The following is a 26,959-nucleotide window of genomic DNA, read 5'->3' as shown; positions in this document are numbered from 1 at the left end:
TCCCTTCCTGCATATGATAATCTTCTGAGTTCACTCTCAAGGGATAATCTACAGTAAGAGAAATCAATGATAATTGAAATTTAATTCCTAAAACCAACCCAGATCAATATTTCCTTTATAAACGAATGCTGTAGCTGTGTTGGAATAATGGCTTATACTTGCTGTGTGTACATACTAATGGGGCCTCTGCACATAAATGCTATTCTTTTTTGGTTTTCTTTCTTGCCATTTGAGAATGAGGCTTTCATTCTATGAGCTTACAACAGCTCTTTTCAAACTGGAATGCACAAACAAAACAGCTGGGGCTATAGGGAAAGATGCAGATTCTGACTTGGTAGGCCTAGGATGGAGCTTGTGGCTTGCATTCCTTGCAGGCTCTGAGGTGATAGTGATGCTGCCAGTCCATTGACCACACTATAAAGAGCACGGAGGTAAAGAAGCAGCCAGCCCTGCACTCTGAATTTTCCTAGGATCACTCTTGATTATCACCTTTCTTGAACCAAGGTTATAAATTGAATTGTGCCCCTCCCCAAAAGAGATAAGTTGAAGTGCTACCCTCGAGTGCCTCAGAAGGTGGAAATCGGAAGGGTCTTTATGGGAATAATTAAGTTAAAATGAGATCAATAGAATATGTCCTAATCTAGTATGACTGGTATCCTTATTAAAAGGAGAAATTCGAGATAGAAACTTAACAGAAGGAAGATGTTGAAAAGAAATAGGGAGAAGACAGCTATCTATAAGCTAAGGAACGCCTGGGGCTCCTAGAAGCTAGGAAAGAAGCCTGGAACAGATTACTCCCTAGGGCCTTCAGATGGAGCACTGACCTGCCAACACCTTGATTTTAGACTTCTGGCTTCCAGAACTGTGAGAAAGTACATTTTTGTTGCTGAAACCACCCAGTTTGTGGAATTTTGTTACGACAGCCATAGGAAATTAATACAGCTACTGTATTCATGACTTTTCCCTGACACCTCTTCGGTCTCCTTTTCTCTGACACATACAGAAAATTTCAATGCACCACTAAACATTGTACAATGTGAGGAATGTGAGGTCAGCATCCCACACTCAGACAAGGTAACAGGAAGGGGTAGGTCATGTTTCTCAGCTCTGCCTAAGAGGAAAGTTCGGGCTAGTCCCATAGTTACTGCAGGTGTTAAACTTGAAACAGGTTAAACCCACTATTCATAGTATCTATTGTTTCATCCTCTTAGGAACCAACAAACTGGACTCTGAACACTCTCAAGGAACACATACTGAGATTTTTGTGAAATCTTGAAATTCTCAAATACTTCTATAACATATAATGTTCTTCAGAAAATGCAACGTAACTAAAAACGTGGAGTGGCCCCTTAGTACTTCTGTAAACAGAGACCTACAGTCGATTATAAAGGCACTAAAACAATTTTACAAATCACTTTTTTATTGTTACTGCTGTGTTTTATAGCACATATGGTGAACTCATTTTGACGAAGGTCACCAGTACTGCCAAAGCAGAACTCCATAATTTATCCAAAACCACTCTTGTCTATGAATTCCCACTTAATTCTACCTCTTCGCATCCTTTGCACTTCATTAGCAGCCCTCTCATTGCCTTTCTTTTCAGAGGCATTTTGCACAATGAAACAAAGTCTGTTTGTTTGTTTGTTTGTTTTTGAAAACCGTATTGTGAGAGTTATTAAGCTGGCAAGGAATACAAGTAGAAAAACAGCCCACATAGATTTAGATGCAAAGCTGTAGGCAAGCAGGAGGCAAGCTAATCTCACTCACTAGCTAAGTGATGGGTGCATACAAATCAGTTTTATAACAACCAAGATTCAGATTCCTCAGCAAATTACTACAAGGCATTACAGACCTTGGCTTTTACTTTAAAATAGTAAAACAAAAACAAGCAAACAAAACATGCTTCCAAGATCCTTGAAAGTCAAGAATGTGAAGTTCTCAATTCTGATACTTGGCCGCTTCTGAATAAAATTCATCTTATTTTTTATACTCTTGGTTCCCAACTGGGGTGGTAATGCTATTTTGAGGGGAATTTGGAAAAACATAGGAGTGTATAAGTTTTCACAATAATGGAGAGAGAGTTATTGACATTTAATGGGCAGGGTCTGGGGAAACTAAGTAAAGCAAAGCAAGGAATGATAAATCTTTGCCCCTCAGCAAATGCTAAATGCTCTTCTTGTTGAGGTCCTCAACTCATTTTAACATTTCTTTAAGATTAATGGTCTTTCCAGTTTGGGCTCTGGGTTCACCTTTTGACTTCTATCAGAAACCATGCTGACTTCATAGGTTGCTTTCTCTCTGATTTGACAGGTGTGTCATTCCTTTGCGTGTTCAAAGAACACTGGTTTCTCATTCTTTCCACGGTGATAAAGCACATACTATGTAACAAACATACCTGCTCTTGGTTTGTTGGCTCATTTGTTTGAGTATTATAGATAGATCTGACACACAGTGTTCTTCAGATAGAACATCTCAGAGATGTTTCAAAATATTCTTTCATACAACTGTCCATTTCGCTCCACCATTATTGTTTCTGTCTCATTCATCCCTTTAACTGTTCAGTCATCAAACATAAATAAGTGTGCCCTATGAGTAACTTACTGTGTCAGTCTCCATGGAAGGAGGCTACATGCAATGACTATCAGATCCCCTTTTTTGTGATAATCAGTTTTGCCCTGTTTTATCTCATTATTTTTTCCTGGATAAACTCTTCCAATTTTATCCTTCTCCCTAATTTAGAAAAAACTCCCTTCTCCACAAAGTCATGGCAGTCCTACTTGCTGAAATATCTCCATTTACAATCTATACTGATCAGCTTTTTGGTGACTTCCTCTACTATCGACAAATCCACATATATAGTTTATCATTTTAACCTCAAAATATGTGATTTATATTAATAGTGCAGATGATGGAGACTTAAAAGGCTGAATAAGTTTCCCATGGTCAAACAACTTGTTCATGGATTTCAAAACCGTTCCAACCGCCCCAGTGCCTATGTTATTAACACATATAAACTATTCCTGGTAATTAAAATCACCTTCCTGTGACTGCCCGTGAACTTTATATGCCCTACTTTTAGATTTTAGCTAGACACATTTGGCCTTCATTCTCAGTCTCTTGACTAAATTCAATATGACTGTTTTAGAAACCTTCCAAGTTTCTATTAAAAATAAACCAAAAAAAAATACTTAAAAATTTTTCTAGATTTCTTAACCAATACATATCCACAAAGTAGAAGTTCCAAATATAACTAAGTAGTCTTCTGTGAATTTTCAATGCCTTCAGGCTTCTGAAGTGCTGTGGATTTGCCTTAATCTGTTGCTAGGAACAGTGCACATCGCTCCAAATAGCCTGCCAGACTGAGAAACCTAGCGTGAATGACATAAGTGTTTCTTTTATCCAGGTCAGAGGATGGTGTGAGGCGGTATGAGAGGTCATGGAAAGGGAGGAATTACAGGGTAAATAAATAAACTAGAGGAACAGGAAGTGAAAAGGGGGAAAGAATCGACAGGCCCTAATGAGAAAGCTTTCCAGCAGAAGCCCTCCTGCTTCCCACCAAGCACGCACCCCTTCAATCAGTTCCGTCTACTCTGATAACAACTCCGAAGGGCCAGCACACAGCTGACGGTGTGTCATTCCCTTGTCACACCAATGGAAATCATAAATCCCAGAAACCTGCAGATACCAGAGAAAGTGATGCTACTTTGGGATCAAATGCCAGATTTGGGAGTCAGGAGAACTGAGAGTAAGAAATCAGTCTACAGTTTTTTCCTAACACTTGTCTGCCTCCAGGATAAAACATAATACATCAGCTCAGGAATTAAAAAAGAAATCAGATTTACATTTCTCTTTTTTTGTTAAAAGGATTTTATTTATTTATTCATGAGAGACAAGAGACAGAGAGAAAGAGAGAGAGAAAGTGGCACAGACTCAGGCAAAGGGAGAAGCAGGCTCCATGCCGGGAGCCCAACATGGGACTCAATCCTGGAACTGCAGGATCATGCCCTGGGCAGAACACAGGCGCTAAACCGCTGAGCCATCCAGGCATCCCCAGGTTTATATTTTTACCTTTGCTTTCTTTCACCTCAGAAACGGGGGCACCTGAATGACAGAGGATGGGGGGGCAGATGGTACAGAGAAAGGACCATGTTGACGCCTCCCTTTTGCCAAGTAATGACCATGATGGTCCCAAGGGACAGGATGCCCTTTCTACTCCTGCTTACAGCTGCTTAATGACTTGGTCGGTACAGCATCTACTCTGGGCAAGTGAGCACACCAAAGCCTTCTGCACCATACGTAATGCTTCATATTCTGCATCTAAATCTTTGGGTCATCTAGAATTTATTTGGGGGTAAAAGGATAAACATATTTTTCCTAAATGGCTATCTAGTTGCACCAATATTTGTCAATTCACTCATCCTTCCCCACTGTTTTGAAGTCCATATTTATTTCACACTAAATTCCTGTGAGGAATCCCATTAACTAGAATGGAGAAATTAAATAGGGAGTTTTTTTTTTTTTTTAAATCAATTTCACTGAAAACACCATACACATGCTTTCTTCTTTCTTAAATGTTTAAAAATGGAAAGGAGAAATAGTGCAAGGGGGAAATGCCATAATTCTGAGGTTTGTCCTTCCTTGATTATGGACTATTTTTAGCACACTATATCTATTCTAATTTGATAAATTAATTATCCTACTCAACTATTAAAAGTTCTTTGATCCCTTTGTACATTGCTGATGACTTGAGGAACAGGGACATCAGGCATTACATTTGCCAGTTCGATTGAACCTGAATTGTTACTTAGTTTATGCATGTTCCACGTCACATTTTATATTTGCTTATACGGGCATGTTTTGTTACAGATGTTTTTAAATGATAGGAGATTCAGATTTTGTTTGAACGAAATAATCAACTATTTACTCCTTTTTTTCTGAATTTCATTATCATGAAAATCAGACTGGAAGCAGTCTAAACGGTTTTTTAAGGGATGTGAAGAACATTCTGCTGATAAGTTTAGTTGATTTAAACATTTAATTGTTCATTTAACAATTTTTATTAACTATTTTGTGCCAGAAGATGATCCCAGCCAAAGGTGAATGGTGAATATTGCAAAGACAAAGTTCTTTTAATGGTTCTAGTGTTAAAAAAAAAAAAAAAAAGTTTTACCAGAACCCTAATATGGAAGCATTAATTGTTAGTCTCTAAATCAAATAAGATATAGCTGTGTCTGACAAGTAAAATGTACTTATTCAGTAAAGAGGATTCCGTTATTTTCAACCCTTTTGTTGTTTTAAAGCACGAAATTTAAAAAACAAACACAGTGAAACAAAAACATCTCTGGAATTCACTAGGAGGGTTGCCTGAATCCATAGGGAGCATTTGATGTCAAGAGATTGTTGTCTGCAGTGGACTAACCAGGTAAACACCATACCTGGCAAAATGATATTAAGTGATCTATTCTTGCTTGGGAGGAATTAAGTTGTATTACTCACGCCTGCCTTTTTATTTTCTATATTTCTGATGCTTTGACATCTGGTGTCCTGCTGACCCTGGAGAGATTGCCCTTCCCATGCTTAGCTAATTTCTAAAGATAGGAAAAAAAGGCTTACCTAGGCACATACCTTTCCTATGCAAATAAACCAATCCAGAGTCCAGATCCCAACCCCTTTATTGGCTCTCACAAGGCTGTCCCTCTGGGGCACTATCCATCCACCCTAACCACCTGTCAGGGCCAGGTACCCAGACAACTAGAGATAGTCCCTAATACCCCAAAGTCTGCTGAAAATATTCAAACTAGTCAATTCCAAACCTGCCTACCCTGCCTTGCCTGGTGCTTCCCCAAGTGCCCCTTGCCCCCATCCTGTGGCATGCTACACCTCCTCCTCTTGGGAACTGTGAATCACAAACTATCTATCCTTTCAATGACAATCATCTCCTGATCTATTGGTCTCACTATACATAAATAATAATAAAACCTGCATTTAAAAGCATAGATCTTGGGATGCCTGGGTGGCTCAGCAGTTGAGCATCTGCCTTCCGTTCAGGGTGTGGTCCCGGAGTCCTGGGATTGAGTCCCACATTGGGCTGCCTCGAGGAACCTGCTTCTCCCTCTGCCTATGTCTCTGCCTTTCTGTGTCTCTCATGAATAATTAAATAATATCTTTTTTAAAAAAAGATGTTTAACTTTAAAATTTTTTAAAAAAACATAGTTCTTTCATAAACTTATAAAGAAAACGAGATAGTTCTTATAGATACAAAATAATACCTCTCAACACACTGACGTGCTCTTTTAAGAGTTATCAGTCCAAAAAAAAAGAAAAAAAGAGTTATCAGTCCAGCGAAGCCCCATTCTACAAGAGAATAGGGAAGAGACTTCCTCCAGTGTTTTATAATTTAGCATCAAAATATTCAAGCCAGGTTGACCTTTAAAGTATCCTATCAGAAGAGAGCATATAAAAGTTTTTTTTTTTTTTATTTATTTTGTTATGTTGGAGTAGAATCTTGAACATTCCCTTAAGATCCAATATATCTGTCATAAGGGGACACCTGGGTGGCTCAGTGGTTACTGCCTTTGGCTCAAGGCATGATCCCGGAAACCAAACCAAACAAACAAACAAAACAAACAAACAAACAAACAAACAAAAGGCATGATCCTGGAGTCCCGGGATCGAGTCCCACATCAGGCTCCCTGCATGGAGCCTGCTTCTCCCTGTGCCTGTGTCTCTGCCTCTCTCTCTCTCTCTGTGTGTCTCTCATAAATAAATGAAATCTTTTAAAAAACAAAAACTTAATATGTTTATCATAGGAAACTTTGCAATGATTTCCTGTTGATGGCTTCTTGGCCATTAGAAATATTTGGAAGTTGTAAATACGCTGCTTAAAAGTGATTATTTGAACTACATATTGATGAGAATCATTTGGCTATTAGAATTTGATGAGTTTAACCGGTTATTAGCACTAAAAAATTACTTGGGGTTTATGGTAGAGAGTAGTTAATAGAGGGAATCTGGTAGACATTAGAATCAGATGTGAAGTCTGCCCTGGCAGAAATAATTTAAAGATTTTTAAAAAGCAGAAATTCCATGGCTTGTAAAATATGTACTTGAGATGAGTTACTTTGGAGGGTATTTCCTATGGTGACCAAGGATGACAGGCAGTCACAATTTGAATCCATTTTCTAATAACCAGACTGTACGTATTCCGTTTCTTTTGTAGATCACTGGATTCAAGACAAATAATGAGATTATCTTAAGCAGATTGTAGACAATGTTTATTGTCTCTCTCTCCAATGGAGAATCACTTGCCATATGCTCTTACTCAAGCTGCCAGGATCACAAAGTCTAGTGGCCCACTAAGGAGCTCGGTGACTGTCAGGATATTTTGTGGCCTCAGAAGGATAATTATATCAGAGGAATAATCATAACACAAACCCTTCTTTCCAAGTTTTTTTTGTCCCCAAATAATGCAGGCTTACACTAAGGAATCTGGAAGTAAGAGTTACAAGTTGTGTGAGTGCCCATAACTTCATCTGAATGTACACTACCTGGGGAGGAGTTAATAGGCGGAATAGAACTTAATCACCTTAATGGGAAGGTAAAGAGACATTAGAAAAACTACTGATACCACTTTAAGTAAACCCCATGTACGACAAATCCCATTTTATCTCAATTTACCAAGAATCTTTGTGAAAGTGTAACTATGTTGGCACATGTAAAAAATAGTTGATAAAGGTTTCCAAGCCTAGTTACAGACTAGATGGGTAGAAACTAGTTACAGACTCGATGGGTAAGAATAGCTGAAATGCCAGGCACATTCCCTGCCTGGTAGCCATTCGTTCCCAACAACCACCTCATTTTCCTGCTCAGAATGGGCAGTAATCTTTTGATCTCAGGGGAGGTGAGTCTTTCCCCAGTCCCAGAGATAAATCATAATTTCTTTCTTGCCCCAGGTGAGGAGATTGAGTGTAGGTCCAAAGGAAGAAGTTTCAGTGATTAAAGACTTTGTAATTTTAAAGTCTAGAATAAAGTATAAAGCTGAAAGAAGGAAGAGAAAAAACAAGAACTTACTAAGCTAAATTTAAGTTTTTTATATTTTATATATTTTTTAATGATCTATTTATTTATTCATGAGGCACACAGAGAGAGAGAGAGAGGCAGATACATAGGTAGGGGGAGAAGCAGGTTCCATGCAGACAGCCTGATGCGGGGCTCGATTCCGGATCCCGGGATCATAACCGGAGCCAAAGGCAAGTGCCCAACCGCTGAGCCACCCAGCCGTTCCTAAATTTAAGTTTTTTAAAGAAGTAAATGTGTTTCAGGGGCACCTGGGTGGCTCAATCGTCTGAAGGTCCGGCTCTTGGTTTCAGCTCAGGTCATGCATGATCTCAGGGTTGTGAGATCGAGGCCTGAGTCGGGCTCTATGCTGGGTGTAGGGACTGCTTCGGATTCTCTCTTTCGCCCTCTACTACCCTACTACCATCACACACACACACACACACACACACACACACACCCATGCTCACTACTCTCTCTCTCTCTCTCTAAAGAAAAAAGAAGTAAATGTGCTTGACAGACTGGCATGGGCTTTGAGGTCAGTACCTATAATCTCTAAACCTTTTAAATCTCTTTTCATATTGCAGCAAGCTAGTTATCCAAAGAATAAATGCAGACAATATTTAAGGCTTCTTTTTTGGCTGCTTAGATTGATTATGTTTCATCAAATAGATGATGAAGTTTCTAGTCTTTTTGCATGGAAGATGATCATGTGTACACATGGACACCACATTTGAACACATTGGACTGTAATCATCATCGAGATGCAGGTACTGTCATCTTTACAAACCAGTGACAAGAAGCCCTCCATCACATATATTCAGAAATTAAGTCATGTTAAACTCCTAAAGAAGTAGTCAAATTTTAGATTATGGCAGTGGAAAAGCCAGGGTAGTGTAGGCTCTAATATGGAAAGGCCAGTCATCAACCTTCGTACACTTCAAATTCCATATCTGTCAAATGAAACTATCGCTGCTCTTAACTCACATAGGAAGTGTGACAGTGTTAGGTGTTTTCTGCTCACCATCCCACAGTGTCCAACACAGTCTGAAAGCAAGAAACTGACGAGAGCATCCAAAGAACTCAGCAGTCCATGTGCGTGTAACAACAGGTGACGTTCTAGTTTAGAATCCTAACTGACATAATGCAAAAGTGGGACAAATGATTTTGAGAGTGTGTATTAGTAAGCAAAGTGTTTTGCACAACTTTAATATTCATTGTGTTTTAATATAACTTACTATGCTTTATTAGTTTCAAAGAATCTATCCAAATGGAAACCAATCACATAAAATGTTTAAATTTGCATTTATTTTTTTTTTTTAATTCTAACTTTATCAAGCTTGGCAACAGAACTCAAGCGAATTAAGACAGATGAGTACATTCAGAGACAGGTTGACAACATGTTTTACTAAGAACTTTTGCTCTTGGATTCATTTCTGCTGACTCTGAATTTCCTTAAATATGCTATTGTTCTTTCACTAGACATAAAAATGTGAGCAGCTGATGCACTTTTCAGTATCCCCTCATAATTATTCCTTATCTAAATGCGTTATCTTTTCTTTCCTCGTAAAATTTTATAGCTTTTTGAATTTTTTTTGTTATTCTATTTATACAATGCCAAATTCCCATGTTTCCCTTTTCTAGAGCATGTGTTTCATAAATACCAATCTGAGTATTTATTTAGATACAACAATACAGAACATCTCCTTTATATTTTGTATAGGTTCAGTTAAGTAGCTAACATACAAAACAAGTGCAAGATTAAGGCCTGTCAGCTTACCCAGAGCGCATTTTGAATTCCTTTGTATTCCTAGTGAGTACACACTCCATGTCCCCGCGTGCCTTCACAAGTGTACACTATAGCTGTACTGTCCCTGTGTACTCAAAACGTAAAGTTCAAAAATTCAAATATGCTGATAATGAAAGCCTTATAAGCTGGCTCGGTTAATTATACGTACATTAAAATATAGCACAGTATTATTTGGGTTTCTCTTGGTTCTCAAGCATTTTTTTTAATCGCACATGTGCACACATATGCACACACACACACACACACACACACACACGAATGGCCAAGCAAAAGTTTTCATTCTGACAAGCAAAACCCCAGAAACTCCCACGTTACTTTTATCACCAGATCAGAGCCCAAGGCACTCTGCTCACTGCAAAGTTTCAACTACTAAAATGTGGATAAAGCAAAAAATACACCACCGCAAGAACTCCAAAAATAGCAATTCAGATTTATGTCTGAAGCATTTTTCACATGCTCAGATCAGCACGAGAATTCTGTGTATGAACCGCTAGATCACTTGGCAGCAGCAATTAATGAAAAAAGCCAAGAAAACGGCACCAAACTGATCACATTTCAGTGTAAGAACAGCACTATGTCCAATCTGTTGCCACAATTTGGACACTGTGGAGAACTGACTATATAGGGATAGAAAGCAAGGGTATAAACACAACCACACGCAGTCTAGGTCCTAGCTTCGAGGTGATCTAAATATCCCCCAAATTATCAAACCCAATAAACAGCAGTACCTGGCAATTTGTCTCCAAATTAACGAGAAAGCACCCAGCTCTCACCTTGCACAAACATACACTTCAGTGGTCAGTGGCAAATGCAGGCAGCACTTGCAGGCTGGGAGACAGAGCAGCTGCGCTGTCCTGAGCCGCTTACAGCACATTGGAGCCGGCTCTGGCCCTAGTCTCCCCTCCGTTGGGTCGCTGCAGTTTCTCCCATGACTCCATCACCCAGGAATGGAAACCACTGCCCTCTCCCCAGCGCTAGTGGGCTCCCCAGCTACTGAGCTCAGGTGAAAACGCTGAGTCCTGCAAGGTCGCCACAAGGTGAACACGGGCCAAAAGAATATACGGGAATTGGAGGGACCACCAAGGGAAGACCCCAAACTCCAGACACTTTGCCTTTCAAGAGATTCTGAAGTCCATAAATCAGAGCTGCAACAATAGTCGGAGAAGCAGTAAATCTGAAAATCCCCCATTGGCACTGAGCCAATCTGCTAACCCAGCAGTACTCTGCAAACCCTAATCGCTCTCACTCTCTCAAACACACACACACACACACACACACACACACATGCACACGCACATGCACGCGCGCGTGCACACACACACATACAGATTTTAGTGCAGCCATTCTAAATTGCCCAGGCATACTTCTCAGGCCAAAAACTTGTTGCATATCCTTTCCCGGTAACAAGGCTTAAAGAGGGGTCTTAGAAAATTATTTTCCAAAGTCAAAATAAAATAATTCTGTACAGGGCAAAATCATTTCTGGTCCATAAACAAATTCATTTTGGGGAAGTCTTGCTTTTTGCACACCTACTACAATTATGCAAACAGCCCCATGTGAAAAAAGATGGTAAAGATGTACACATTCAGAGCTGATTGGCAGAATCAATTAAAATTTCTCATAAAAATTCCTACCATCTTTTTCAAGATTAGTCTTGACATATGCACATTTTAATTTGGAGAGGTTTCAAGTAGGTTTTTCTTTCCTAAAATATAATTATTCTGTATGTATATGTTATAGACAGATACAAACATGTTTATAAATGTTTCCCTGGAGAGTCTCTCTGGGTGTCTATTTCTCATATGTTGGTTTTCCTATCAGAAGTGGAGAAGGAACAATTTTAAGCTTGCAAGCACATTTTGAAACATTATCTCGCCTGTGTATTTTTTCTTAGAGGTAAATAAATATTTACTGAAGTTTAGGTTGATTGCATTAACAGAATATAATTCTCCTTTACCACTTTCCTCTTCCGTCTGTCTCCAACCACCACCGTTCACCAGCCATAGGCATGCAAGCCAGCAACTCATTGAACCTCCGAGACATCGATTTTGTAATCTATAAAATGGGGATCTGTTTCCACCGTTTGCTTTGTCTACCTCCTGGGATGATGTCAGGGTGAAATGGAAGAACGAGCAGGAGCAAGTGCTTTGTAAATCGTAGAGCACTGGGAAAACATGGACTTTCTGCATTTTGCTCCTTTCAATCTCCCATTAGGCCTGGGACTGGGGAATGACTCTCTGTGTCCTCAAGGAGGATTTCTTGGGCTTCATGGGAAAGTGTTTGTTTCAAGTGGTCTAAAAATAGAGTTCAAGATTTTATTGAACTGCTGTCTTACTTGTGGTGGGTCTTGATGGCAGCGACCATATGTCCAGAGTCAGTTAATTGTGAGTAACATGAGCTCCATCTGGTCTTTGAGGCAGAACGGGACCTGCTGAAACTCCGAGAGAAAATCCTCACGTGATGGCTGGTTTCACAGTTCACCTGGTGTCCTGGTGGACTCAACTGTTCAGGCCGGGGGAGGTGTCCAAAGGGATCAAAGAAGGGGAAAGGTTGGGGGGTGCCAGGCCAGACTCACTGCTAAATTCATTCAGGAACAAATGCTTCTGGGCATTCATGCTGATGGTCCACAATTATGTATGAGTTATTTAGAGATTAGGTGGTTGTGGGGTAGGGGGATCTGGGAGGGGAGATGAGTGGGAACCGGAAGGAACCGACAATGTGAGGGCCTGTCTGGAGATACACAGGGCTGCGAAGTTCATGGGTGGTGTCTTAGTTAATCTTCATAGTAATCTACAAGTTAGTCACTATTGTTCCCATTTCGTAGAGGAAATGAAACAGCCCTCAGAGGGGACAGACTGGTGAGTGGTGGAGCTCAAATGACAGTCAAGGTCACAGCATGGCCTGGAGTCCCATATTCAGAGTCAATTTGTTTACTTACAACTTTCTCAGAAAGAGAAAGGAAATAACATTTGGATTTTAAATAGTGGGGGTAGGGAAGGCAAGAATGCAAATTACCAAGAGAACTTCTTGAGGGTGTTTATTAGACAAGTTAACTTTATCATAAAGAGTGCAGAAATGTTTTGAAAAAACGGGGTGCCAGGGTGGCTCAGCAGGTGAAGTGTCTGCCTTCAGCTCAGGTCATGATCTCAGGGTCCTGGGATTGAGCCCCACATCATGGGGCTCCCAGCTCAGTGGGGAGTCTGCCTCTGCCACTCCCCCTGCTTGTTCTCTTTGTCAAGTAGATAAATAAAATCTTAAAATTTTTTTTTTAGAAAAACACATTTTGAGTTTTTAAATGATAAAACTGTCGCAGGATACAAGGAAAAAATTGTTAATATGTACCAATAGTTCTTTTTTTAAAAAAATTGGTTCTTTCGGTCTTCAAATTGACAACTCTCTCTGTAGCAGAATACCTCTCTGTTTTTCAACATACACTCAATGCATTATTGTATTTTAATTTGCTTAAATTACTAGACCCTGAGGAACGCCCACAAGAAAGCAAGGTAATCTCTGACCATTAAGCATAGCAGGAAAGACATTTTTTCAGCTGTAGTTTGGAGTATAGAAGACTCATAATTTTCAGTCTCCTGGGTCTGAGGATGTTAATAAAATGCCAGGTTCTTTCCACCAATTTTATTGGAAAGCCAGCAGCAGAGACTGAACTGCAGCCCTACATGACGTCTGTTTTAAAGTGGCATTCCCAGCTATAAAAGAAACTCTAAAATTGTATGTGCAAGCTAATTCATACCATACCCTCTATTCCTGCCTTCCATCTCTGTTTTCCCTATTTTCAAAATATTTTCTGAGGATGCCAGTGTCTAATTATACCTTGCCCCTGCTTGTAATATTCCCATCTGTGAAGTGCACCTTCCAAAATGCCTTCATAAAACCAGCCTTCTCCTTCTTCCCAAATCCAGCCTTAGGAAAAAAAGGATACATTCGGAAGTCTTGCGGATAGAATTATGTTGTCTTGGGTATTTTTATTAAAGACAGAAATGTAACTGGGCCCCTGACTAAGTTAGTAGTAAGTCAAAATAAATGATGGGGGGGGAATAAAAAAATTAATTAAAAACAATACTTTAATCTCAATTTTTCAAGTTCAATTCTGAATGAAAAAACTAAAACACAGCATTCTAAAATACCAGTCGACCCACATAAAAGAAGGCCAGGGACCTTCAGCTATTTGGTGTTCATTTCCTTGCTACTTTTGCCTACAATATATATTTTGGCACTCACCACAACCCACATGTTCTCATGGCATCATATTTAGCTGAAGAGGAAGTGAAATAAAAATAGTGGGTCTATTGGGAAGCTGATAATGACAAATACAACATATAGCAAAATAAAGGCTGTTTTCTCTCATTCCCAAACCCATTTTATTTCTGAATGAAGAAAGATGAACAACCAGTCAGAATTATTTTAAAATGAAAGATGGAAGACAGGAAGGAAAGAAGGAAGGAAGGAAGGAAGGAAGGAAGGAAGGAAGGAAGGAAGGAAGGAAGGAAGGAAGGAAGGAGGGAAGGAGGGAAGGAAAGAAAGAAACAATTGCATTAAGCTTTCAATTATCTCTCAGGTCAGAAATAATAAAAATGAAAACAGTTTTTGGCACTTTCTTCAAATTATTATACTGCCCCATTAAGTATTTCATGTTTTGAACAATGCAACTAGCGTCTGCCTGGATGGAATTCCACAGCAAGAACTAACAACACACTTGGTCTCAATACTTTCTTTTCTTCTCTTGGATTTTGAGACCCTCGTTCAGAAGCATGTATAGAAAAGAAACGTGCATTGAAGTTCAAATGCATTGAAGAAAATTTTGGAAACATGGGTCACCATTACACAGAGGTGAATAAAGTAAATTAAGATGCTCTGGTTTTGTTTAGTTCTTATTGCCTTCCCTAGTGTAATGACATCATCCTGATGTGTCCAGTGGCAGTGGTCAACTTCATACTCTAGGTCTGGCCTGAAATCCTTAGAACCCTCCCCTTAGGGTGGAACTGGGTTCGTGGGGGAGCAGGATGGAGTTGTTTCTCATCTGCAACCAGAGAGAAAAAGCATTTTTCTAACACATTTTTTCCCTGCTGCTCCCTTCAATTTGATTCCTTTTCTTAGGCTTTTGAAACATCTCCACGTGATAATACTTATCAGCCATGGAGAACAAGTACTGTTAAAACATTAAAGGTCATTCAGGGAAAAATTTAGAGTAATCTGAAAAGTGTAAGTTTTTAGCATTCAAGCAGTTTTTGTGGATGCTTAAAGATAACAGATTTGACATCTCTTACTCCATACATAGTTAAAATCATGAAATTGAACGCTTCCTAAGAAGTCTCAATTTACTATATTTTAAATTTATTTTTATTTTTTCAGAGAGAGAGAGAGAATGTACATATGTGTGTATGCACACACTAATAGGTAGAGAGAGGCAGAAGGGGAGGGACAGAGACCATCTCAAACAGGCTCCACGCCCAGCAAGAGATAAAAAAAACTTATTTTTTATTGGATGGTAATTTTTCCTGGCTGCAAAAAGATGTACCTATTAATGCCTTTCTACTCTAAGATGAGAAGAATCACTGCCCTGGTTTTACAAAAGGCTTTCCTAGATACATTTAAGAGGTTTTTGAAAAAGAAATACTTAAGAGTATGCATAAAGGGGGAAAAATCCTGAATATTATTCCTTTGTGAACATAGGGCAAGGAGCTCCTGAGTGTTTATAGTTACTCTTATTTTTTAGTTATACATTATTATTTACTAAATTCCCTCTGCCTTGCTTTTTATCCCTATGACTTAATATATTTTATAACTGAAAGTTTATACGTTTCAATCCTCTTCACCTATTTTGTCTAATCTCCCAGGCCTCTCCCCTCTGGCAACCACCAGTTAGTTCTCTGTATTTAACAATCTGTTTCTGCTTGTTTGTCTGTTTTGTTTTTTAGATTCCACATATAAGTGGAATCATACAGTATTTGTTTATCTCTGACTTGTTTCACTTAGCATTATACACTCTAGATCCATCTGTGCTGTTGCAAATGGCTATGTAATATTTTTTATGTCTATGTAATATCACAGGGTGTGTGTGTGTGTGTGTGTGTGTGTGTGTGATATAACTTCTTCTCTATCCATTCATTCATCTATTGGTGGATACTCAGGTTGCTTACTGTATCTTGGCTATTGTAAATAATGCTGCAATGAACACAGGGGTTCACGTGCCTTTTTGAATATGTGTTCTCATTTTCTTCAGATAAATACCCAGAAGTAAAATTGCTGAATCATAGAGTAGTTATACTTTTAACTTTCTCAGGAACCTCCATACACTTTTCCATAGTGGCTACTCCATTTTATATTCCCACCAAGAGTGCACACAATTTTCCTTTTCTCCACATCCTTGCTAACGCTTGTTATTTCTAGTCTTTTTTTCTAGCTATTCTGACAGATAATGAGGTGAGGTCTTATTGTGGTTTGATTTGCATTTCCCTGATGATGAGTGATATTGAACATCTTTTCATGTGTCTGTTGGCCATGTGGATGTCTTCTTTGGAAAACTGTCTATTCAGGTCCTCTGCTCATTTTTTAATCAGATTGGTTTTTTGGTATTGAGTTGAATGAGTTCTTTATATATTTTGGATATTAACCCTTTCTCAGATACAACATTTGCAAATATTTCCTCCCAATCAATAGGCTGTTGTTTTTTTCATTTGTTGATGATTTCCTTCACTCTGCAGAAGTTTTATTTTGATATAGTCCCAATTGTTTATTTTTTCTTTTGTTTCCCTTGCCCAAGGAGAGAGATCCAAATAAATAAATAGATAGAAAAATAAATAAATAAATAAATAAATAAATAAATAAATAAATACTGCTAAGACCATTATCCAAGAGTTTACTGTCTATGTTTTCCTTTAGAAGTTTTGTGGTTTTAAGCTTTACATTTAGGTTTTTAATCCATTTCAGTTTAAGTTTGTGTCTGGTATAAGAAAGTGGTCCAGTTTCATTATTTTGCATATAGATGTCCAGGTTTCCCAATACCATTTATTGAAAAGATTGTCTTTCCCCCACTGTATATTCTCACCTTTGTTGTAGATTAATTGACCATATAAGTATGGGTCTATTTCTGGACAACCAGCCTATTCTATTGATCTATGTGCCTATTTTTGTGCCAGTACTATACTGTTTTGATTACTATAGCTTTATAGTACATCTTTAAATCAGGTATTATGATATTTCCAGCTTTGTTCTTTCTCAACAAATGCCATAGTGGAATAATGACTGAAATTTAGAGCACATTTAGGTAGGAGACTTCAGATATTTTATGTTATATTGGTTGAGTAAAGCATATTAGAAAATAGTGTGTGCAATGTTATCTGAATTTTGTGATATATATTTAATAATATAGAAAAATCTGAAAAAATTGTTTTACAGTGTTAATAGGTTTTATCTCTAGATACTGAGATTTTAGTAAGTTAATTTTCTTCCTGGTCTTCTTCCATTTTCTAATGTTTTACAAGGGCCATTACTACAATGTAGTAGAAAGATGGAAGGAAGGAAGGAAGGAAGGAAGGAAGGAAGGAAGGAAGGAAGGAAGGAAGACAGAAAGAAAGAAAGAAAAAATAAAGAAAGAAAAGAAAGAAAGAAAGAAAGAGAAAGAAAGAAAGAAAGAAAGAAAGAAAGAAAGAAAGAAAGAAAGAAAGAAAAGAAGGAAGGAAGGAAGGAAGGAAGGAAGGAAGGAAGGAAGGAAGGAAGGAAGGGAGGGAGGGAGAAAGAAAAAAACAAAGAAAGTTCGGGAATCATTTTTACAAATGTATTTCTGGATAAGGCTAATTCACCATGCTTATAATCTCTGCATGTGGAGATCTTCAATCTCCAGACCTTTTATGACCATTGCTCTCACCACTTGCATTAAACATATTCATGGACACACGGAAAAAAATTCTAGATATTTCAGTATTAAATATTAAAGAAAAATATAGAGCAGTTGGTCTCGCTCATGTTTAAAATAAAAAAGGTGACAGAGGGAAAGACAGGTATGTAAGTAACCTCAAATATAGAGAATGGATGTGGTACAAATATAAGTAGCATGATATAAACATTCATGACAATATAATTATAATTTTGGGGTAGATGCTTATTCAAAAAGCATAATGATGAACTAAGGTATATATACAACCAAAAAAATCTATTGTCTTCTAAGAAATGATTCTGACGTAGCACGTATTTTAGAGAGATCTCTTCTGTAATGTCAATACAAATTTCATTGAGGTGAGCAGGGCACCTGGGGTTAGATTGCATTGATGATGGTACTTGGGCCTTACTTGCATTTTTGTTTATGTTCCATATATTTTTCTTACTTAGGAGCCAGTTGGTAGAGAACTCAGGATTATAAGAAAACAAACATCAGCCTGCTAATTAAAGGGCAGACTTTGGTCTTCAGTGTGGACAGAAGCCATAAGGCCAGTGAAGAATATTTGAACTTAGCCTAAAATTCATTCATCTGTTATTTGTTTGTGGAAATAACAGTTGAAGAGCTGGAGAAATAGCAAAACCAAATCCACATAAATTGAGCATTTTACCTTTCTTTCTTTCTTTCTTTCTTTCTTTCTTTCTTTCTTTCTTTCTTTCTTTCTTTCTTTCTTTTTCTTTCTTTCTTTCTTCTTTCTTTCTTTCTTTCTTTCTTTCTTTCTTTCTTTCTTTCTTTCTTTCTTTTTTTTTTTTAGCATTTTACTTTTCAATAGCTAAGTCATAGCCATATATTTTCCTTTTTAAATTTTGGTGGTAAGCTTGGCTACTTGCCAACTGAACAACTCTGGACACATCACTTCCCCTCCCTAAATCTAAATTTCCTTACCTGGCAAATGACATCTCAATCAGATACCGGATGCTGAAATGACATGTAAACAGAATCTGAGGAATTGTCATCATATGTTAAGCTGCTCTAAATTTTGCAAATTTGGTGTTATATTGATTTTCATTGAGTTTAAAATGAACTCCATAGCTTTTGCTGCTAGGCAAGTCTAAATAATAGCATAGTATAAAGGGATATTACCATCAGTTAATTCCAATATTTATGTAGAAAGCAAAATATAAAAGAATGATGCTGAAAAACTGATTAATAAGCATTTCCTTTGAAAAGTTGCACAACTTTTCAAACTGGTAAGAGTGGTTCTCAAAATATTTCTTCTGATAACTACTTTCCTCCACAAGTCCCATGACATTTCCCATTAAAACAACAAAAAATAATCTATATAATGCAGTCTGTTGTGAAGAGGGCTATTATGATATCTTGAGAGAGAGGGCAAGCCTAAGAATGAACAAATGAGCACAGACAATGGTGGTGGTAATAAACATCTCTACCCACAACGGGGGACCAATAAATGTTGTTAACTGGCTATACTGAAGAAAACAGAAGACTTAACTAAGGAGGAAGAGGACTCTGCATAGGGAGGGAAGCTAAAAGTGGAGCCTTATTTCCCCTTGATGAAAATATGTATTCTAAGAAAGAGTTTTTACTTCCTTAAGAAAGCTCTGAATGTTATGGTTTCAATAATATTAGAAGCAAGGGGGGGGGGTGTATTTAAGAGATCTGTTGACACCTAGCTGAAGTTCTTTTGATGGTAAATCCAATTACACCTTGCTGTGATCCTGAATATTAGAAAAATGAAAGTTTAGAGTAGAATCAACCTAGAAATTTGTCATGAATATTGGAGGCAGTGGAGATGGTAGGTGCCCTCCTTGCATAGTAAGTCTCTCTGTATAAGACTGTCTCCATTTATATTCACCAGCTACCAGATATCAAGTTCTGGGATAAACTATACCACTAGGATAAGTAATAATGGAAAAACATCTGCTAACATGAAGAGAAGTTTTAAAATTTGCATCATTTTAAAACTTTCATTAAAAATATTCTATAGCATCTGCAATTCAGCATCTTGGGACATATCTTTTGACCTACACTAGTTATATCTCTAGAGATCACTGCGGATGCTGCCATTTTTAATAGCCAATAAACTTCTCAAGAAAGACATAAAAATCACAGGATCTCAGCATTAGAAAAGATGCCACTGGCCATGTAGCTTGAAGTCTTATCTTATTATGAGGTTAAATATATTCATGAACTAATATTTTATCCTGTTCACTACAGCAGAGTGTTAATGTGGGAAAAGAAGTATTCCAAACTTTTCATTTAAATTATTAAAATTCTAAGTATTGATTAAGGGATCTTTGTACTCTCTTCTGTGTTAGTAATTTTAATAGCATTTAATTTCTTATGACAATACCTCAAATTTCCAATGAATATTTGCTATAATAATTTTATTGCTCTATAAAAGTAAAAAATGACAGTATAGAAACATTTTGTGTTTGGGGTGAGAGAATGAAATGTTAATGTTTAGCCAGCTTGTGGTCAAACAATTTAATATTTTCATTAGGACTATTTATACATTAAGAAAGTACAGTACCACTAGAATATGAGGCAAAAGAAGTTTGAGAACAAAAGATTTTCTCCGTAATACCTTTGAAAAATTAAATTGTGCAAAAGAAGCCAGAAAATGAAGAAACTAAGGCACACAAGAGCAAAGTTACTTGCCCAGATCAATCAGCTCTAGTAAGCAGGTGAACAAAACAGAAATGCAGGTCATCTGGCCCCAGAGTCCAGGCTGATAAGGACTGTGCAGCATTATGAAGCGTAGTGATGCATATACCTGTACTTTGCTTTGATTGTGATCAAGAACAAAGTGGATAGCATGCTATTAGCACCATGGTCTTACAGGGCTCTAGTGTTACTCAAGATATTATCCCTGTTATTTCACATGTGAAAAAATTGAATCATATAAAAGGTAAGGTCATTTTTCAAAGTCACAGAGCTATTTTAAGCTGTAAATTAAAGACAAAGAAGATACAGTCTAACAAAGTTGGTAATTCATTTACATGAAAGGCAAAGCTGAAAATTTTAAAAAGAAAATTTCGGTAATAATGCTTACAATTTATTGAGCATTGGTTATATTCCAACTTTACATACATTTTTATTATCCTCCCAACATCCCTGAGGAATAGACTCATTTTATCTCATTTTGTAATCCTCATGTTACAGATGAGGAAAACTGAGTCTCAAAATTTTAAATGGCTTGCCCAAAATTACATACCTGGCAGGTGATGAATCAAGATTTAACTCCAAAGACTATATACTTTCAAAATATTTTTGGAGGACTGGAGTTGATATTTCAATGTCAGGAGTTGAATACAGGAAAATGAGAGAAAGAGAAATCTCATAGCTAGACACACATGTTCCCAGGTCTTTGCAGTCTATCTTTGCCATCTTCTCCTTCTGCCTCCACCCAGAACTAACCCACTTATACCACTTTTCACTCATCTGGTTTAAAAATTCCCAACTTTGTCATTCTATTAAAAGCTTCCTTTATCTTCTAAGACTGCCTCTCCAGGATGTTCTGTGAGCCAGAAACTGAATGCAATAATAAAAGATTTTATTAGAACTGATCATTGGAGGTCCTGTAGTAGATTCTATATTTCAAAAAGGGGGAGAGCTTCTTTAGCAAAGAATGGTTAATAAACTTCTACATGTATAAATATATTCAGTTGCACTGACACATTTTAAAAGTGACTAAGCCTTAAATGAAATAAGGCAATTCTGTCTTGTCTGAAGTACTTAATGAATAACATGAATAATGCATTTACCGACTAGGTCATTAACACCTTGATATATGAATCTCAATATAACTAGCTAGATGTGATTATTTCTTTTCTTAATTTTATATGATATCCTCATTCTCACCTCTATTCAAATGGAAGGGCTCACTTAGCTTTTGAATTTAAACTCCTGTCAACACCTAATACAGAAATCCAAAAAATGTCAATGATGTTTATAATTGGGAGAAGGAAGGAAAATGGTGACAGAGTAGGAGGGCCCTAGGCCCTCATCCCATGAATACAACTAGAACTATCAAATCATCCTAAATATCCTAGAAATTGACCTGAAGACTGGCAGAACAAACTCTACAGATAAAGGTAAGGAAGATGCCACATTGAAGAAGGTAGGAACTGTGAAGATAAGGCTTGAATGAGAAATGGATTGGGCCACTGCAGTAGGGAGGGAGCAACAGTAACCAAGAAGGATGAGAGACAGACTAGCATACCAGAGAGCAGACGGGGAAAAGGAATCCTCATTGAAACTGGCTTGGAAAGCAAGAAGGCCCAAATGTTATGAGTTCTTGCAGTCAGTGGGGCTTAAAGCCTGGAGTTTGAAAGGCCATTTGGTTTGGCTAGCATAGAGTCCATAGGCATTAGGGCTGCTCTTGAAGAAAAGGCAGACAAACAACTTGCAGATATACAGCATAGAAACAGCTATCTGAAGAGTGCCTGAAGCACACAGTGGGGAAGTTAGATGCTCATCTCAGAGTCTGTCCCAGAGAAGCCATGTTCATGGAAAGACACCTCTGGAAACAAAGGTACTAGCAGGTGCCATTTCCATCCTCAATCCCTTAGCATAAGCACAGGATCACTTGTAGGAACCAGCATGGTGCCAATATTTGCTACCCAAGCTGCTTATACAAGACCCACCCCACCCCCCACGCTCTGGTGGAACTACCCTTCCCAGTCATGCTTGCCTCAGTCCTAGTGCAGCAGGCTCCCCTTCCGGAAGACTGGTCATGACCCCTGCCAACATCGCATCTCCTGGTGAGGGGATTTTGCTATGCCTCGGTTCTGGTGGCAGTAGTGACTGGTCTCATGTCACAAGCAGACCAGAACACAACTAATTCAAATGTATCACATTCAGGCCAGGGACCAAACACTGTCCACAAGCAAAGAGAGCCTCTCTAGATGACTGGCCTGAAGGACAAAGCAGCCAGGACACCATGGTAGAGCAAATGCAACACACATTGGAAATACTCCTTGAAGTGGTAGGCCCTGGGAAACAGGGTACACTATACTGCAGGGTACTATAGGACCTCTTCTTCATAAAGGCATTACCCTCAAGAACAGGAGATGAAGCTGACTTTTCTAATACAGAGAAAGAGGCACAGAGACTTAGACAAAATAAGAAGACAGAGGATTTTGTCCCAGATGAAGGAACAGGACAAGGCCACAGTCAGAGATCTAAGTGAAAGAGATATAAGTAACATTCCTGATGGAGAATTGAAAAAAATCATCATAAGAATACTCACTGGACTTGAGTAAAGAGTGGAGGACATCAATAAGACCATTAACATGGAGATAAAGAGTAACATAGCAGAGATAAAGGGCTCAATAAACAAAATGAGAAACATAATTGATGGCATGAAGAGCAGCCTAGAGGAAGTAGAGGAATGAATTGATGCTCTAGAAGACAAAGTAATGAGAAGTAATCAAGCTGAACAAAAGAGAGAAAAAATAATGACAGAAAATGGAAATAGACTTAGAGGATTCAGTGATTCCATCAAACATAGTAGCATTCATACTATTGGAGTTCCAGAAGAAGAAGAAGAGCAAAAAAGAAGCAGAGAATTTATGTGGAGAAATAAAAGCTGAAAACAGATATCCAGATCCAGGAGGCACAGAGAACCCCCTAAAAAACAAGAAAAGCAGATCCACACCAAGATATATTGTAATAAAAATGGAAAAATATGGTGACAAAAAATATTAAAGGCACCAAAACAAAAGAAGACAATTATATTATATTATAGCTCCTAAGGTTATCAGCGGGTTTTTCAGCAAGTTTTCCAAGTCAGAATGGAGTGGATATATTCAAAGTGCTGAGTGGGAGCAACCACAAAAAACAACCACAAAACAAGTAACAAAATGGCAATACATACATACCTATCAAAAATTACTTTGAATGTATATTATCTAAATGCTCCAATCAAAAGATACAGGATAACAATGTAAAAAACAAGTCTCATCCATATGTTGACTATGAGAGACTCATTTCAGACATAAAGGAGAACTGAATGTGAAGGGATGGAGAACCATTTATCATGCAAATGGATGTCAAAGAAAGCTGCAGTGGCAATACTTATATTGAACAAAATAGACTTTAAAACAAAGACTAACAAGAGTCAAAGAAAGGCACTATATAATAACGCAGGGGACAATCCTTTGTTAGGATATAACAATTATAAATATAGCAAGAAGATATAGCAATTATAAATATTTATGCACCCAATATGGGAGCACCCAAATACATAAGACAGTTAATAATAAACATAAAGAGAATAATTGATATTATAATAAGCATAGGGGACATTAATGCCTCACTTACATCAATGGACAGATCATCTAAATAGAACACCAGAAAGGAAACAATGGCTTTGAATGACACACTGAAACAGATGGATTTAAGATATATTCAGAACATTCCATCCTTAAACAGAAGAATTCTTTTCAAGGTCACATGCAATATTCTCCAGAATAGATCATACATAGGCCACGAAACAAGCTTCAACAATTTGAAAAAGATTGAAGTCATACCATGCATCTTTTTGGACAAAAAGGTTATGAGATTATCAGTCAATGACAAGAAAAAAATGTAGAAAGACCACAAATACATGGAGGTTAAAAAACATGCTACTAAACAATGAATGGGTCAACCAAGCTATCAAAGAAGAAATTTAAAAATGCATGGAAACAAATGAAAATGAAAACACAATGGTCCAAAATCTTTGGGAAACAGCAAAAGCAGTTCTAAGAGGGAAGCATGTAGTAATACAGGCCTACCTCAAGAAGCTAGAAAAATCTCAAATAAACAACCTATGGCAGCCCAGGTGGCTCAGTGGTTTAGTGCCGCCTTTGGCCCAAGGTGTGATCCTGGAGACCCGGGATTGAGTCCCACGTCGGGCTCCCTGCATGGAGCCTGCTTCTCCCTCTGCCTGTCTCTGCCTCTCTCCGTCATGCTCTGTGTCTCTCATGAATAAATAAATAAAATCTTAAAAAAAAAAAAAAAAAAACCTAACCTGACACCTAAAGGAACTAGAAAGATAATAAACAAAACCTAAAAACAGAAGAAGGAAGGAAGTAATAAAGATGAGAGCATAAATGAAAGATACAGAAACTACAGAAACAGATCAATGAAACCAGGAGCTGGTTCTTTGAAAAGGTAAATACAATTGATAAGTCTCTAGGCAGAGTCATCCAAAGAGGAAAGGGAGAGAAAGAGAGAGAGAGAGAGAGAGAGAGAGAGAAAGAGAGAGAGAACCCAAATAAGCAAAATCAAAAATGAAAAAGAGAAATAATAACCAATGCCACAGAAATACAATTGTAAGACAATATACAATTGTAAGAAAATAGTGTGAAAAATTATATGGCAACAAATTGGACAACCTAGAAGAAATGGATAAATTCCTAGAAACATATAACCTACCAAAACTGAAGCTGGAAGAAACAGAATTTGAACAGATAATTTATCAACAATAAAATTAAATCAGTAATCAAACTCCCAACAAACAAAAGTCCAGGGCCTGACAACTTCGCAGGCTAATTCTACCAAACATTTATTTTATTTATTTATTTTTATTTTTTTAAGATTTTATTTATTTATTCATGAGAGACACAGACTGAGAGAGGCAGAGACACAGGCAGAGGGAGAAGCAGGCTCTACGGAGGGAGCCCGATGTGGGACTCGATCCCAGGTCTCCAGGATCACGCCCTGGGCCGAAGGCAGGCGCTAAATCGCTGAGCCACCCAGGGATCCCCTTATTTTATTTTTCTACCAAACGTTTAAAGAAGAGTTAATACCCATTCTTCTCATATTTCAAAAAAATAGAAGAGGAAGGAAAACTTCCAAATTCATTTTATGAAGCCAGCATTACTCTGGTAGCAAAACCAGATAAGGACACCGCAAAAGAAAGAAAACTAAAGACAATATCTCTGATGAACATAGATAAAAAATCCTCAGCAAAATACTAGCAAACAAAATCTAACAATGCATTAAAAAAAAATCATTCACCACAATCAAGTGGGATTTATACCTAGGATGAAAGGGTGAGTCAATATTCACAAATCAATCAATGTAATAGAATGATAGAAAGGATTAGAACTATAAGGCCATTACGATAGATGCAGAAAAAGCATATGACAAAGTATAACATCCACTCATGATAAAAACTCTCAGCAAAGAGGTTTTAAAGGTAACATACCTCAACATCATAAAGGCTATCTATGGAAAACCCACAGTGAATATCTTCCTAAATGAGGAACAACTGAGAACTTTCCCCCTTAGGTCAGGAATAAGGCAAGGATGTCCACACTTATCACCTTTATTCAACATAGTATTGGACATCCTAACCACAGCAATGAGACAACAAAAAGAAATAAAATGCATCCAAATCAGCAAGGAAGAAGTAAAACTTTCACTATTTGCAAATGACATGACACTATATATAGAAAACCCGAAAGCCTCCATCAAAGAACTGTTAGAACTAATAAATTCAGTAAAGCTGCAGGATGCAAAATCAATGTAAAGAAATATGCTACATTTCTATACACTGATAATGAAACAGTAGAAAGAGAAATCAAGAAAATAGTCCCATTGATAATTGCACCAAAAACAACAAGATACCTAGGAATAAACCTAAACAAAGAGATGAAAGACCTGTACTCTGAAAACTATAAAACACTTATGAAAGAAATTCAAGATGATACAGAGAAATGGAGAGTCATTCAATGCTTACAGACTGGAAGAACACATATTGTTAAAATGTCATACTACCCAAAACAGGCTACACATTGAAATGCAATCCCTAGCAAAATATGAACAGCATTTTTCATAGAACTAGAACAAACAATCCTAAAATATGTATGGACCACAAAGGACCCCCAATAGCCAAAGCAATCTTGAAAAAGCAAAGCAAAGCTGGAGACATCACTATTCCAGACTTAAGTTAGATTACAAAGCTATGGGGATCAAAACAGTATGGTGCTGGCACAAAAATATACATACAGATCTAATAGAACAGAATAGAAGACCCAGTAATGAACTCACAATTATGTTATTTAATCTTTGACAAAGTAGGTAAGAATATCTGATGGGAAAAGAGAGTCTCTTCAACAAATGGTGTTGGGAAAACTGAACAGCAACATGCAAAAGCATGAAAGTGAACCACTTTCTTTTAGCAGACA

General features: G+C 37.6%; 1 protein-coding gene across 6 annotated transcripts in view; it reads right to left on the bottom strand.

Moving 5' to 3' along the window:
* The window catches only part of ARHGAP24 (Rho GTPase activating protein 24), a 732,927-nt gene that overhangs the window by 157,067 nt on the left and 548,901 nt on the right, over positions 1–26,959 (bottom strand). The window contains exon 1 of one of the 6 annotated variants that reach the window (XM_072810778.1): positions 10,639–10,796. The exons of 4 other annotated variants lie outside the window; for them this stretch is intronic. In XM_072810778.1, coding sequence (XP_072666879.1) covers positions 10,639–10,651 — 13 coding nt within the window. In that variant the 5' untranslated portion in view covers positions 10,652–10,796. Of the gene's footprint in view, positions 1–10,593; positions 10,797–26,959 lie in introns of those variants that run through there. One more of the 6 variants, XM_072810782.1, reaches the window with a different exon arrangement.

The sequence above is a fragment of the Canis lupus genome, chromosome 33 (genome assembly GCF_048164855.1).
Source record: "Canis lupus baileyi chromosome 33, mCanLup2.hap1, whole genome shotgun sequence".
Lineage (NCBI taxonomy): Eukaryota > Metazoa > Chordata > Mammalia > Carnivora > Canidae > Canis > Canis lupus.
The sequence above is the reverse complement of the archived record's forward strand: the minus strand, read 5'-3'. Positions and strand labels throughout refer to the sequence as shown.